General features: G+C 37.6%; 1 protein-coding gene across 1 annotated transcript in view; it reads left to right on the top strand.

Moving 5' to 3' along the window:
- PTPRC (protein tyrosine phosphatase, receptor type, C) overlaps positions 1-17233 on the top strand; it is a 164314-nt gene that overhangs the window by 102921 nt on the left and 44160 nt on the right. The window contains exons 12-13 of the mRNA XM_006892116.1: positions 5811-6019; positions 15860-15920. Of these exons, the coding sequence (XP_006892178.1) occupies positions 5811-6019; positions 15860-15920 (270 nt within the window). The remainder of the gene's footprint in view (positions 1-5810; positions 6020-15859; positions 15921-17233) is intronic.

Raw genomic sequence — 17233 nt, 5'->3', positions numbered from 1 at the left:
ACCCTGATGGACCACTTTCTTGATTTTGAACCATCCATTGTCTCCCTGCTCTGTTCTGATGACTGCCTCTTGGTCCAAGTATAGGTTTCGCATTAGCATGATCAAATGTTCTGGGATTCCCATTCTTCTCAGAGTCAGCCACAGCTTGTTGTGATCCACAAAAGAAGTCAAAAGTTTTTGCACAGTGAATGAAGCACAGACATTCTTTTGGTATTATTTGCTTTCTGCCAAGATCCATCTAACATTAGCTCTAATATCCATAGTACCACGACCTCTTCTAAATCCAGCCTGCACATCTGGCAGTTCTCTGTTGACATATTGTTCCAAATGTTTTTGGAAAATTTTCAGCAGAATCTTGCTTGCATGTGATATTAATGATATTGTTCGATAATTTCCACACTCCGTTGGGTCACCTTTCTTTGGAATGGGAACAAATATCGATCTTTTCCAGTCAGTCGTCCAGCTGGCTGTTCTCCAGATTTCTAGGCACAACTTAGTGAGCACACCCAGGGCAATGTCTGTTTGTTGAAATATGTTAGAAACAGTAGAAGAAGAAATTATGCCTTTGAGTTGTGATGCTGGAAGAGAATACTGAATGTTCCATACAATATCCTGCATAAAGTGAAGCCAGGGTGCATCTTGGAGGCAATAATGGTGAAGCTCCATCTCATACTTGGGGTATAGTGTTAAGAGGGGATAGTCTTTGGAGAAGGACATGTTTGGGAATGTAGGGGGCCAGTGTAAGAGAGGAAGACCCTCAACAAGATGGATTGACACAGTGTCTATAACTATGGGCTTAAGTGTGTGGGAGATGATGAGGATGCACAGGATAAGACAGGGTTCAGATCTATTGTTCATAGGGTTGCTTTGAGTTCTAGTTGACTCAATGACACATAACAAAAACAGGTGTTGTTGTTGTTGTTGTTGTTATGTACCATCGAGTCACCTGTGACCCATAGTGTAGAACAGCTCTAAACCCTTCCCTTTCCTGAGCCAGTCTCACTAATTCTGACACATCAACCCCCATTATCCCAGTTGCTCTATCAATCCATCTCATCCAGGATCTTCCTCTCCTGCACTGTCTGTCCACCCTCTGAACATGATGTCCTTCTGGACAAGTCTCTTCTGGCTATGTGCCCAAAGTTTGTGAGACAGAGCTTCAAAATCCTAGCCTCCAAGTAGAAACTTAGTTTCATCCTCTCTAAGTCAGACCTATTTGTTTTCTTGGGAGTCCATGGTATGTTCTAGACTTTTCTCCAGCACCACAGTTCGAGGCATTGATTCTTCTTCTGTCATCCTTAGTTATTGTCCAGCTCTATGATGCAGAAGAAGTAATTGTGAACACCATGGCCTGGATTAGGCATATGTTTGTCTCTAGATTGACATCATTGCTTTTAGTACTCTGGAGAAGTCCCTGACAGCAGAATTTCCCAGTGCAGTTCACCTTTTTATTTCCTGACTGCTGGTGCCAAGAGTGTTGATTGTGGAGCTGAGCAAACTGAAGTTGTTAACAACCTCAATTTCTTCTCTATCATGCTGCTGACAATTGGCCCCATGGTGAGAATCTTTGACTTCTTGATGTTGAGATTCAATCCATATTGAAGACTAAAATCCTTGACCTTCTACAGCAAGTGCTTCAGGTCTTCTTCAGTTTCAGCAAGCAAGGCTGTGTCATCTGCATAATGTAGGTTGTTAATGAGTCTTCCTCCAAAATTGATGCCACATTACTTCTCATAAAGCCCTGCTACCCTAACGATCTGTTCTGTATATAGATTTAAAAGGTATGGAGACAAGATGTGTCCTTAACTCACTCCTTTCCTGATTTTGAACCATGCAGTGTTTGCTTGCTCTGTTCTGATGACTGCTTCCTAATCAAAGTATAGGTTTTGCATAAGGACAATCAAGTGTTCTGGAATTCCCCTTCTCATCAAGTTTGTAATCCACACAATCAAATGCCTTTGCATAGCCAATGATAGATAGTTCCTTTGGTACTCTTTGCTTTCTTCCTAGATTCGTATGACATTGGTAGATATGACAACTGTGGCCGAGTCCTCAAATTTGGAAACACAAAGGAGGAGGAATAGTTGTAAGCAGAAACTAATGATTGGAATGTGAAATGTGAAATTATGTATGTAGGGAAACTAGGCATTGTTAAGAAAGAAATGGAAAAACAACAGACATTAGTGAGCTGAAATGAACTGGTTTTGGTTGATTTTGATTAGTTGGATCATATGATCTACTATGTCAAGAACTACAGATTAGAGATGTGTAGCAACAAATTAATGTACATAAAGAGTATTTCAAAGCTTTGTGTAACATACTTTGGGTATTTTGAAAGGATAGACCAGTTCTTGGAAAAGGATATTATTCTTGGGAGGGTGAGGTATAGCACAAGAGAGGAAGACACTTGATGAGATGGGTTGATTGAGTGACTGGGGTAATAGGAGTAGGTGTTTCAAAGACAATAAATTTGGAACAGGATAGAGCAGTATTAAGGGCTATTGTACATAGGGTTCCTATGTGTCACAAGCAATTTAATGGTACATAACAACAACAAACTTTAAATATAGTGCCATCTGTGATATAATAATATATGTATATATACCTATAAGAAAGTCCAGTAAATTAAGCCATTGTCCAAATTTATGTACCAACCACTAATATCCAAGGGGAAGACTGAAGATTTGTATCAACTTCTGCAGTCTGAAATTGATCAAACATATAATCAAGATGTATTGATAATTCCTGGTGATTGGAACTATAAAGTTAGAAACAAAAAAGAATTATCAGTAGATGTGAAAACATCAACTTGACGATAGAAACAATGCCTGCAATTGCATGATAGAATTTTTTAAGATCAATGACCTCTATCACTGGGAATTCCTTTTTTCTTTTTTAATTTTATACTATTTTATTCATGAAGTTTGAATACATTATTTTTCACAAAAGATACTTCCCATTTCCTTCAGTTCCTCCATCCATCGAATTGTGCAACCCTATGATTAATACCTCCCCCTTGCCCATCCTCACAACTCTGCTTCCACTAGACTGATGACTGAACTTATAGACCTTAACAGATGAAATACACAGGAACCAAACTATTTCTTGGGAAAACCTTAGGTTCAGTATTATTCCTTAGAACAAGGTAAGGATTAAATTGTGTTACAGACTATTAGCTGTACACCTGAAAGTTCACATTGAAGTTCAACATCTATCAATCTTTTAATCATGTGTCTTACTATCTCTATTTACATTGCAGATCACTACCTAAATGTACTATTTTGTTAAAATACTTTTTCTCTACTCCTCTGAGATAATTATTTTACTTTTGGTCACATTTTGCACTTGAGATTTATTTTCAATAGCATTTGGTTCTTGTCACCCATAATATATAACATATATTTATTCCCATTCCTAAGAAGAGAGAGCCAACTGAATGTGGAAATTATTGAATGGGGAAATTATCAAATAATATCATTGATATCACATGCTGGCAAAATACTGCTGAAGATCATTCAAAAAGTACATAGATAATTTCCAGAAGTTCAAGTGGGATTTAGAAGAGGCTGTGGCACCAGGGATACCATTACTGGTTTCAGATGGATCCTGACTGAAAGTAGGAAGTACCAGAAGAATGTCTATTTGTGCTTTATTGACTATGTAAAGGTGTTTAACTGTGTGGACCATAACAAGTTGTGGCTGACATTGAGAAGAATGAGAAGAACACTGGATTGTGCTCATGAGGAACCTATACCTGGACCAGGAGGCTGTTGTGTAAACAGAGCAGGAGAGCATTGTCTTGTTTGGAATTGGGAAGGAAGTGTGTCAGGAATGTATTCTGTCTCCATACTTGTTCTATTTATATGTTGAGCAAATTCTCCAAGAGGCTGGACTCTATGAGGAGGAATGAAGCATCAGGATTGGAGGGAGACTCATCAATAACCTGCCTTATGCAGATGACACAACCTTCCTAGCTGAAAGTGAAGAGGATTTGAAGCACTTATTGCAGAAGACCAAGGAATGCAGCATTCGTTATGGATTGTGTCATAATATCAAGAAAACAAAGATTCTTATCACTATAGGCAGTGTCATGATGGATGAAGAACAGATTGAAACTGTCAACAGCTTCATCTTGCTTGGATCCACAGTTAACACCCTTGGGACAAGCAATCAGGAAATAAGGAGATACATTGTAATGGGAAAATCTGCAGTTAGGGACCTTTCCAAACTATTGAGGAGTAGTGATGTCAGTTTGAGGACTAAGGTGTGTCTGATTCAGGCCTTGGTCTCTCTGATTACTAGCTATGCCTCTGAGACCTGGACAGTGAATAAAGATGAAAGAAAGAGAATTGATGCCTTTGAGCTGTGGTGTTGGAGAAGATCATTGAACATTCCATGGACAGCTAAGAAAACAAATAGATATGTGTTGGATAGGGTGCAGCCGCAGTGCTCTTTGTAGATAAGAATGACAAGGCTTTGCCTCACATACTTGGAACATATTGCTCAGAGGTGCTGTTCCTTGGAGAGAGAAATGATGCGGGGAAGGGCGGAGGGTCGGCGAAGGATAGGAAAACTCTCAACTAGGTGGATTGACAGGGTGACTGCTGCAATGGGCTCTCGTATGTCAGGAAGTGTGAGGATGGCCCAGGACAGAACTAGGTTCAGATCTTTTGTCCATAGGGTGGCTATGAGTCATACTCAACTTGATGGTACCTAACAACAACAACAACAACAACAGCAGCATATTATCTATATCTAATATGATATACATAAAAATAACCTTAATTCCAACTCATGGCAACCCCACGGGTTCAAACATGAAGCTATATGATTTTCTTGACTTTTAACTTATGGAAGTGCATCATCTGGCCATTTTTAAGTCCATTATGGAGGCTAGTTTGTCAAGCATAAACCATTTTTATCACTCATTTCCTATTTCTACTTTCTAGGCTCAAAGTGAAACCTGATTCTGAGGTGCATTATTCCTTTTTTTCTCACTGACATCACATTGGCACTGACTAACATGTGACCCTCAATTAGATTTCTGAGGCTGTAAAATTACGCTGGAGGAGATAGCCCTCCTTTCTCCCTCAGAGCCTCTGGTAGATTCAAACCATAAGAGAGACTTGACTTTTGGGTTAGCAGTGTAACTTGTTGCAGAAAACATATGCATGAAGTGGTATATGTAGTCCCAGGGTGAAATGACCAGTTGAAATGCTCATATCTTCAGCTTCTAATCAAAAGGTTTGAGTCCATCCCAAGTGCTTCAAAAGAATGACCTGACAGCCTGTTTCTGAAAATCAACCACTGAAAAACCTAAGGGCCACAGTCCTATTCTGACACACATGGCGTTGCCATGACTCAGAGTTGTGACTGGTGATTTGTAAGGTGGCATCTATATCTTCAGAGACCCAGAAGTGTCTTAGCTCATTTAAACAAACAATCATGTCCTATCCAGGATGGGCTGGGTATAATCATAGGGTTGCACAATTTGATGGGTGGAGGGAGATGTAGGTAAAGGAAATTGGGAAAGATCCAGTGTGGAAAAACAATGTATGAGAACTTTGTGAGTAAACCAGTATAAAATAAAAATCCTTAATGTCATTTGGTTTCAAGTGTTCTGTGACAATGTGTTGTGTGGGAGTTTATTTATTTTCATGAACTATTGTGACTTCATCATCTATGATTCCCTAACTAACACTGACAGTACTTTGTATTGTACTTATTTATTTTTGAGAAATTTAAACGTAGATCTTCTAATTGGATAAAATAACAAATGGGGTGTTGTGGTTTTTTCTCCATTTTGATAGCACCAGGTGAAGTAAAAAACTTGGAGGCCATTCTGAAACCACCTAACAGTGTTACAGTGAAATGTGAGGCTCCTGCTTTAAAAAATGGTCCCAGTGAATTGTACGTATTAAAGGTGAATTTACAAGGAGAGAGTGTAAAAAAGGAGAATAAAAGCAAATGCTTATTCAAGGTAGAACATCTTTACTATTCAACAGAATACAAGTTTGAGGTAAGATTATATGTTCTGTAAACACTATAATACAGATGTGCTCTATAAGTTATTCTTTTACCAGAATGATGCTTAGATGAGCTTGAAATATTCTTGAATCTGTTGTAAAATGCTCCAAAATTCTTGGAAATTTGTGTTGCAAACTTTTTATCCAGTGGTGTTTCAGTGGCTGTAAATTCCACGGAAGGAGATTGATTATCTTTCTCCTGAGGAACATATGGTTAATTCAAACAATGTGCCTTTGGGTTAACAGTGCAACTCCTTACTATTCAGCCACCAGAGCTCCCTGGAGCTCTGCTGGTGTAGGCCATAGAAAGCTACTTGGCCCTCCAAAATTTCATGTCTTTCTGACAGTTCAAATCCACCAGCTGCTGCACCAGAGAAATATGGCCAACCTCTTTGGTATGATTTACAGTTCCTGAAAACTCACTGTAGGGTCAGTGTCAAAGCTGAGTCAGTTCTGATTTGACAGCATTGACTTTGACTTTGGACTTATAAATCTAGAATGCAATTTATATTTATTACTTGTACAACTTTATGGTTAGTATATCATCATCATTTTAAATATTCATCTGTATTTTCCATATATCCCTGTTTCTTGTTATGCACCGTTGAGTTGAAACCAACTCATAGATGACCTTCAAGCGGGTTTTCAGAGGCAGTTAATGGCATGGGAGGCGACTGCCCATCCTTCTCCCTCAGAGAGGCTGGTGGCCTTGAACCGTGTGCCTTCAGTATCGCAGTGCAGCTTCTTGCCACTAGGACACCAGAGCTCACATTTATCACTATTTATTTTTAAGATCTTTCCCTATTAAATGTTGTTGTTGTAGTTGATCTGTGTCATTGAGTCACCTGTAAGCCAGAACAACCCTGTGTACAATAGGTCTGAACGCTGACCTATCCTGAGCCAATCTCACTGTTCCTGACACACCAAGTCCTATTACACGAGTCACCGTGTCAATCCATCTCATCTAGGGTCTTCCTTTACTGTACTGTCCCTTGACCCTTCCAAGCAAGATACCCTTCTCTAAGGACTGGTCCTTCCTAGCAATATGCCCAAAGTATGTGAGATAAAAGCTTCAAAATCCTTGCCTCTAGAGAGTAACTTGGTTACATTCTCTCCAGTACTAATCTGTTTGTTCTCTTGGCAGCCCATGGTATGTTCAATACTCTTCTCCAACACGACAGCTCAAAGGCATACATTCTTCTCTCATTCTTATTTCTTGTTCAGCTCTTTTTAAATGTTATGTAGAATCCTGTCATCTATTTGTACCATGTTAATGTTTACTATTTGTAATAGGAGCAAGGTCCATATGGCAACGTGGAAAAGATAAGTTCTACCTATACTAACTTCATATAACTTCATAAATTGGAGTTGTCCTCATCAGTCACAGACACTGATCTCTGTAATGTTGTATATGTCCTCCTGTCCCATAGCGTCATGCTCCAGTGCACCTACTTCTCCTACTCAGAGGGTTTTATGTCAGTTACAAATTGATTCACAGACTTGACTTTGCTCACAGTTGAGGAATTTATTAGGGAAACATTTTGAGTAGTGGGGAAGGCAAAGGTTATTACATAGTGCAAGTTCAGGTTTAGTGAAAAGCAGCCCCAAGACAGATTAACAGTCTGACACAATTCCTCAATTAGTTCAGACAGCTTCTCAGACAACAAGTGAAAGTCCAGGTTCAAGCTAGCAGAAAAAAATGCAAGAAGTTTCTTGTTTCCTCAATTGTTCAGGATCCTTTGTCTCTTAGAAGTTAGCTCTTCTTCCTTCAGTCATCTAGCAAACAAAATCTTTAATTCTGGCTCCCTCAAGCTACATTTTGCTCCAGTTTCTCTATAGTCTTGTCAGTTCTCTCTCTTATGTTGGCCTCACAGATGTTATGATATAGAAAAAGCTGTTTTACAGAAAACCATGTGTCAACAGTTGAGGCTTCTAGTGACCACATCCCTGAGGGAGGGAGGCTAAGGCAGTGAATAAGAGAAGCCATTTTTCAAAAGTTTAACACCACACTATGTTAAGAAGTTCTAGTGGAGTAGTAAGTCACATATTCAGAAGCAACCACTCACAGGGTACAGATAGATAATCTGCTCTCTGCTTCCTGATAGATTTGTGTCTTTAGAAACCCCGTCTGAGTTAGAATCCTCACTATGATTCAGAATTCATTCAATGACAATGAGGTATTTGTTTCTTTGTTTTCTATCTTATGTTGGTTGCTATATTATAAATAAATTTTCTTAGAGGTAAACATAAAAAATGTTACCCTCTTTTATCATTGAGTCTTTTATCAATGAAATGTTTATAATTCCATTTGAAATTAAATTGTTGGATCAAAAGGGGGAAAATGTGTTTTGTTGTGGTGGTGGTAATGTGCTTTCGAGTCACCTGCAACTCATAGTGATTACACACAACAGCTCTATCCTGAGCCAGTTAACTGGCTCTGTAGACCTAATCCCATTGCCCCAGCTATCATGTCATTCTATCTTCTCCAGGGTTTTTTTCTCCTGTGCTGTCCCTCTACCCTTCCAAGTATGATGCCCTTCTCCAAGGACTTGTCACTCCTGGCCACGTGCCCAGCTTATGTGAGATGGCTATTCAAAATCCTAGCCTCCAAGAAGAAACTTGTTTTCACCCTTTCTAAGACAGACCTAGTTGTTCTCCTAGTGGTCTATGGTATGTTTAATTCTCATCTCTAGCACCACAACTAAAAGGCATTATTTCTTCTGTCAACCTTAGTCATTGTTCAGCTCTCTGATGCATAGCAAGTAATTGTAAAGACTATGGCCTGGATCAGGCACACTTTAGTCTCTAGGCTGACATCATTACTCCTCAGTACTCTGGAGAGGTCCGTGAGAGCATACTTCCTCAATGCAACTTGTCTTTTGATTTTCTGATGCTGGTTTCATAGCCTCAGTCTCTTCTCCATCCATCATGGTGCTGACAATTGGCTTCATGGTGAGAATATTTGTCTTCTTGATGATGTTGAGCTTCAATCCATACTGAAGACTACAGTCCTTGTTCTTTTTTCAGCAAGTGCTTCAGATCCTCCTCAGTTTCAGGTAGCAAGGTTGTATCATCTTCATAACATAGGTTGTTAACGATTCTTCCTCCAATCCTGATGCCAAACTCCTCCTCATAAAGATGAATCTTTTGAATGATTTGTTCTGCATATTGAAAAGATACGGAGATAGGATGCTTCCTTGCTCTGCTGTAATGACTGCCTCCTGGTCTAAGCACAGGCTTCAAATGAGCACAATCAAGTGTTCTGGAAGCCTCACTGTCCTCAAACTTAGTCACAATTTATTGTGATCTACATAGCCAGTGAAGCACATATAGACAATTCTCTGGTACCCTTTGCTTTCAGCCAAAATCCATCTGACATTAACAATAATGTGTCTGGGGCCATGGCTTCTTCTAAAACCAGCTTATATTTTTGGTAGTTCTCTACCAATATACTGTTCCAGAAGGTTCTGAATATTTTTCAGCAGGATTTTCCTGTGTTATATTGGTGATGCTATTGTTAGGTATTGTTGAGTACAATGCATAGTAATCCTATGAACAAAAGATCTGAACTCTGTTTTATCCTGTGCCATCTTCACACTTCTTGACATAAAATGAGGTGTGTGTGGGGTGTTTGTTAATAATAGTGTTGCACAATTTGATGGGTGGAGGGAAGGATGGGTAAAGGAAAGGAGAAAGATCTGGTGAGCCAAGATATAACAAAAAATTATTTATAAAAAATAAAGGAACCCATTGCAGCAGTCACAATGTCAATCTTATCTGGTCAAGGGTCTTCCTCTCCTCGCCCAACCCTCTACCCTTCCTAGCATCATGTCCTTCTTCAAGGAGTAGATCCTCCCAGCAACATGACCAAAGTATATGAGTTGAAGCCTTATCATTCTTGCTTCCAAAGAGCACTGGCTGCACCCTCTCCAAGACAAATCTGCTTGTTCTTTTGGTTGTCCAGGGGATGTTCAGTGCTCTTCTCCAACACCACAGCTCAAGGCACCAATTCTTCTTCTGTCATCCATATTAATTGTCTAGCTCTCAAGTGCATAGCAAGTGATTGAAAAGTCTATGTCCTGAAACAGGTGCACCTTAGTCCTCAAACTGACATCATTAATCTTCAATATTTTGGATAGATTCCTAACTGTAAAATTTCCCAATGCAATGTGTCTCTTTATTTCCTGAGCGCTGGTACCAAGGGTGTTAATTGTTGATCCAAGCAAGATGAAGGCGTGGACAGTTTCTATCTCCTCTCCATCCATTATGATGTTGCCTGTTGGTCCAATGGTAAAAATATGTGTTTTCTTGACATTGAGATGCAATGCACCCTGAAGGCTATATTGCTTGATTCTGCAGCAAGTGCTTCAAGTCCTCCTCACTTTCCGCAAGCAAGGTTGTGTCATGCATAATCAGATTATTGATTTTTTTTGTAATTTCTATACTCTGCCAGATCACCTAGGAATAAATATGGATCTCTTCCAGCCAGTTGGCCAGGCAGTTGTCTTCCAGATTTCTTGGCACAACTTGGTTTTTTTTTTTTTCTTGGCACAACTTGTGAGCACGCCCATGGCAACATCTATTTGTTGAAATATGTCAGTTGGTTTGCCTTCAATTCTTGGGGTCTTGTTTTTTGCCAAGTCCTTCAGTGTAGCTTGTACTTCCTTCATCATCACCATTGCCTCTTGATCATAGGTTGTTTCATGAAATTCTTCTGTGTCAGGCAATTATTTTTGGTAGAGTTACTCTGTATACTCCTTCCATCTTCTTTTAATGCTTCCTAAATCATGTAATATTCTGCGCATGGCTTCCTTAAATATTGCAATGCGAGGCTTGAATTTATTGTTTAGTTCCTTCAACTGAAGAAATACTAAATGAATTCAATATGGACAAATTCTCAGGGAATTGTTACATTCCTTCCCATGGCCCCCAAATTATTGTATTTCTAGATATTTTTAACTGTTTAGAGTGAGTTTGGGCATTTATGTTGTTGTTGCTATGTTCTGTTGAGTCACCTGAGACCCATAACAACCCTATGAACAGCAGCTCTGAAGCCTGCCCTGTCCTGAGGCAGTCTCACTGACCACAACCTACCAACTTCTATTGCCCCGGTTACTATATTAATCCATCTTATCTGGGGTGTTCCTCTTCTTCATTGTCCCTTCACCCTTCTGAGCATAATGCCCTGCTCCAAGGACCAGTCCCTCCTGCCCAAAAGTATAAGAGACAGAGTTTCAATATCCTAGCCTCCAAGCAGAAACTTGGTTTAAACTTCTCAAAACCAGACATATTTGCTTTCTTGGTGATCCATGGTATGTTCAAAACAGACTTATTTGTTTTCTTGGTAGTCCATGGTATGTTCTAGACTCTTCTCCAGCACAATAACTCAAAGGCATCAATTCTTCTGTCAACCTCAGTTATTGTCCAGCTCTCTGATGCGTAGCAAGTAACTGTAAAGACCATGGCCCAGATTAGGTGCACCTTAGTTTCTAGACCGACATCGTTGTTTTTCAGTATTCTGGAGAGGCCTCTGACAGAAGATTTTCCTAGTATAATTTGTCTTTTGATTTCCTGACTGCTGGTGCCAACACTGTTGATTGTGTATTTGAGCAAACTCTAATTGTTAACAACCTCAACCTCTTCTCCATATATCATGGTGCTGACAACTGGCCCAGTGGTGAGAAGCTTTGTCTTCTTGATTTTGAGCTTCAATCCATCTTGAAGACAATAGTCTTTGACTTTTTTCAGCAAGTGATCAGGCCCTCCTCTGTCTCAGCAAGCAAGGTTGTGTCATATGCATAGCATAGGTTGTTGATGAGTCTTCTCCAATCCTAATTCCACATTCCTTCTTAAAAAGTCCAGCTTCCCAAATGATCTGTTCTGCATATAGATTGAAAAGGTATAGAGACAAGATGCATCCCTGACACACTCCTTTCCCTGTTTTAAATCATGCAGTATTTTCTTGTTTTGTTTTGAAGACTGCTTCCTGGTCCAAGTGTAAGTTTCACAGTTAGCCTCAGTTTATAGCCTCCGTTTAAAAAAAAGTTTGTATTGTTACTATAGCATTAACTGTCTATCTCACTGCTTCCCTATTTCCCACTCAGTTCCAGGCAGCCTATTCATTCTCAAATATGTGAAAATTTTTATCTCTGGACACTGCTGCATGTTCTTCTTTCTTCCTTGATTCTCTTAAGTTTGCAAATAGTTCTGTAAAAAATATAGATTAATACTGTATTAAAAGAAAACACCTTAAGATTCTAATTAAAAGATGATTATTTTGTTATCCATTTGCTCCTGTAACCTTTCAAAATTATTTTTCCATTATACTTAAAATAATTTTTTTTAACTTTTCAATTTATAGTTTTCAGAAAAAAATTTCAGTATTACTGAGCATTGTGGTTCCTGGCTAATATATTATTAATTAAATAATTATTTAATTAATTTAAAAAGAAATTGTTTATTAAGACAAATTATTGTCTTTTGTTTTTCCAGAATTTATTTTATTTTTCTAATAGATTTGAATTTAAATTTCTTTGGCCTTTGTTTTTCTCTCCTTGTTTTTACTTTTAATTAACTAAAATTCAAATAAACAAAACAAGATTAAGCTTGGAATTGTCCATTGGTAACATTTCCTGGTGGTATTTATAGTTAAAGAGATCTCTTCTAGCTTTACTTTGGAATACAATGTTGTGAGTGACAGGATAACATCCCTATACATACAAAGAAGACCTGTTTATACCACTATCATTCAAATATATGCACCAAAAACCAGAGCCAAAGAGGAGGAAATAGATGACTTCTAACAACTTTTGTAGTCAGGAATCAATCAAACCAACAAGAATTGATTATGAGTAACTGGATTTCAAAAGTTGGAAATAGGGAAGAAGGATTGATATTCAAGAAGCATGGACTTGGTGACAGAAATTAAACTGGAGAGAGAATGACAGAATTTTGTACAATCAATGATATATTCATTGTGAATAACTTTATAAGAAACACAAACAGCAGCTGTACATATAGACTTCATCTAATGGTCTATACAGGCATCAGATTGACTACATCTGAGGGGGGGGGAATCTATGGAGAAGCTCAGTATCAGCTGTGACAACTAGGTCAGTTGCTGATTGTGGAATAGACCATCAATTTCTCATATGCAAGTTCAAACTGAAGCTAAATACAAAATTTAAAAGAACCAAAGTTTGACCTAGAATCTATCTCATCTGAATTTAAAGATTTGATGAAAGACTTAAGGCATAGAATATTAGTTGGCGAAGACTCGATGATTTGTGGAAGATATCAAGAATATAATCCATGAAGAATGCAACAGGTCATTACAAAGACAGAGGAGGAAGAAAAGACCAAGATGGACATCAGAATAGACTGAATATTTCAGAAGAGCACCAAAAAGCCAAAGCAAAGGGATGAAATAAGAAATTTTAGGAGCTCAACAGAAGATTTCAAAGGGCAGCTTGGGAAGACAAAGCAAAGTATTATAATCAAATATGTAAAGAACTGGAGTTGGAAAATCAAAAGCGACAAACTCACTTGGTATTTGTTAAGCTGAGGAATTGAAGAACAAGTTTAAGTCTTAATTTGGAATACTTTAGGAGGCTGAGGCAAGAATGTTGAACATCCCAGGAAGCATCAAAAGAAGATGGAGTCATTGTACCAAAAATAATTGGCTGACACAAGATAATTTCATGAAACAATTTATGTTCAAGAGGCAATGGTGATTAAGGAGGAAGATGAAGCTGCTCTGAAGGAATTGATAAAAAATAAAGCCCCAGGAATTGAGGGCAAACCAATTGACATATTTTAATGAATAAATGTTGCCCTGGATGTACTTACCTGGTTGTGCCAGGAAATCTGGAGGACAACTCTCTGTCCAACTGACTGGGAAAGATACATATTTATTCCCATTTAAAAAAAAAAAAAGGTGAACTGATAGAGTGTGTAAATCATCAAACAGCATAACTAATATCACACGCAAGCAAGATCATGCTGAAGATGATTCAAAAATTACTATTTCAGCAGAGAACTACTGGTTGTGCAAGCTGGGTTTAGAAGATGCTGTGACATTATGAATATTATATCCAATGTTAGATAGACCTTATACAAAAGCAGAGAGTACCAGAGGAATATCTGTCTGTGTTTAATTGAGTATACAGAGACATTTGACTGTGTGGATTGCAAAAATATTATTGTTAACTTTTAGAAGGATGGGAAATTTAAAACACTTGATTGTTCTTATTTGAAACTTTTACTTGGACCAGGAAGCCATTATCAGAACAGAACAAGGAAACACCTCATGGTTCAGAATCAGGAATGGTGTGCACCAGTGATGGATCCTATCTCCATACCTTTTCAATCTAATGTGGAAAAGATCAGCTGGGAGGCTGGGCTTTATGAGGAGGAATATAGTATTAGGATTGGAGGAAGACTTACCAATAATCTGCATTATGCAGATGATACAACCTTGCTTGCTGAAACTGCGGAGGGCATGAGATATTTGTTGTAGATGGTCAATGACTGCAATATTCAATATAGATTGAAACTCAATGTCAAGAAACAAAGATCCTTACCACTGGACTAATTGGCAGCATCATTATAGAGAAGAGTGTTGTTGATTGTGAACAATTTTAGCTTGCTGGGTTCCACAATCAACATTCTTGGCACCAGCAGTCAGGAAATAAAAAGATTAATTGCATTAGAAAGTCTTCTGTCAGGTACTTCTCTTGATTAGAAGACCAACAAAGTCAGTCTGGAAAGTAAAGTGCACCTGATCCAGGCCTTGGTCTTTGCAATTACATCAGGGAGCTAAACAATGACTAAGGATGCTAGAAAAAGAATTGATGTTTTTGTCTTCTGATGCTGGAGAACAGTGTTGGACATATTGTGGACAGCCAAGAGAATAAACAAATCTGTCCTAGAGAACATGAATCCAAGTCTCTCTTTGGAGGCAAGGATTTTGAAGCTCTGTCTCACATATTTTTGCCATGTTGCCAAGAGGGATAAGTCCTTGGAGAAGTAGATCATGCTCAGAAGTTTGGAAGGACAGCACAAGAGAAAAAAAGACCTGGAGAGGAATGGAGTAACTCAGTGAATGGGAATAGGTTTGTCAGAGATGATGAGATTGGCTTAGGATAGGGCAGGGTTCAGAGCAATTGTACATAGGGATAGTATGAGTTGCAGGCTACTTGATGGCACATAACAACGGCAATAACATTTCCCTGTGTCCTACAATAGTTTTTGTCACTTATTTATAGTACCTGTACATACAATTTAATAAATTGTTTTTTGAAATGTAATTCTATTGTAAGTAACTTTTTTTTAGTTTGGATTTCTAAAAACATAACTTGGAAATTTTTTAATGGATGTACTATTTAAGAGGATGGTTTACAACTTTGTAATTGCAATTTTATTGGTATTAGTTATCTATATATAAAAAAAATTTGGTCATCTGATATTTCTATATTCTGTTTTTTTTTAGGAAATACTAGACTGCCTTCCATAGTGGTTGTATAGCTTTTCAAACCCATCAGCCATGCATAAGATATTTTATTTATTTTTTCTAATTATGATTACTGATTAAAGGGCAAAACATTTTGTATATCATATTGTTCCAAATTACATTCTTGTATAAAATATTTGACAACACAAACTTAAATTATCTTGAAATTTCAGCTTTTAACTTAGAGAAACCCAAAGTGAAATAAAAGTATAAAAATATATAAAAATAAGGAACATTGAATGATATAGATCATATAGGCTGTTCATTACCATATGTGTCCATTAGAAAGCTAATTTCTTCTCTTTTTGTTGCTAATATTTAGGTCTTTTTTTGCAATAGCCAAAAGTGTGGAGCACCAAAGTCTGCTATTCAGTCAACATCTTGTAAGTCACTACTAACCTTTTTGTTATTCTTTCTGTCTGTATAATAAAATTTTTAATTTCATTTTAAATAATAAGATGTTTAATATTTAAATATTTAACAGCTATTTCACTATCTAGCTCATTAAAATTATTTAAGTGATATCCTTTATGTACACATTATATACTGTAGACAACATATTAAAACCCAATGTCTTAAATTAAGATATTGTTGCAGTTAGGGACTGTCTCTTGCCTGACAAATAGCCCTATGTGAAAGTATAAAATTGCCCAAAGAGTTATATTTAGGAGGTAAGTGGTTGTGTTGCCATCCCAAGGACAAGTGATTCAAAACCACCAGTTGCTTCATGAAAGATGGAAAATCTCCTCCAATCAGACTTACAGTCTCTGAAAAGCCACTGGAGAATCCACTATGAGTCAGTCTTGAGAGAAAAGGAGAGAGAAGCTTTAGGGAAGCAAATCACTGGGTCTTTCTTCCACTGAAGAGCTGAGTGTGTGATTTCAAACTGCCAACTGTTTGTTAGGGATTAAGTGCTTAATTACTGCCCCATCAAATATTTAAATTCAGATTCCTAAAGCTAGAACTCATTGCATTGGATTCAGAACCAACTCATACCTGATGCATTAAGTTACTTTTCTCCTACACATATACAGTGGCTAGCATTTTTCATTAGCAGGGCAAATCCTTACAAGCTAGACCATCAGACCTCCCTCAACTGAGATTAGGAAATGAGTAATTAATTAGCAAATGGCTACTGACTTCATAAAAGAATACATAAGAAGTCATAACTTTGTAGATTATTAAATTCTGCTTTTGTGTGATATTTCTTTCATGTTAGTTTCTTTATTGCTGGTAATATTCTGAGGTTATTACATGTTTTATCTTATTTTTCCTTTCAATGTACTTTTTATAGAAGTAGATGTTAAGTGTACATTTTTATGTATTTCATTGAAATAAATTACTATAACTCTCACAACAGCAACAATATGACTGTTTAGTATTTTGCCATAAACATTGCCATTTTTTTTATCAAAATAAAGTAGCCCTTAGACAAAATAAAGCAAATTAAAATTTCATTATTTGAATAAAAATAACGGCTTTGCCACACCACTCCCTACTCATTCTCTTTTTAACAGTGTAGTCACTTGTAACAATTTACATTTCCAGCCCATTAAATACTTTCCTGTATTTATGAAAAAAAAAAGTTTCTATCTTATTCTGTCTAGAGCTATTAACTTTACTGATAACATCAGGGCTTTGTGGTAAGGAATTATGCTGCCAATGCAATAGTATGCAGTTTGAATACACCATCCAC

The sequence above is a fragment of the Elephantulus edwardii genome, unplaced genomic scaffold (genome assembly GCF_000299155.1).
Source record: "Elephantulus edwardii isolate Elephantulus edwardi_28Jun2011 unplaced genomic scaffold, EleEdw1.0 scaffold00110, whole genome shotgun sequence".
NCBI classification, from domain to species: Eukaryota; Metazoa; Chordata; class Mammalia; order Macroscelidea; family Macroscelididae; genus Elephantulus; species Elephantulus edwardii.
This window is presented reverse-complemented; position numbering and strand designations above follow the sequence as displayed.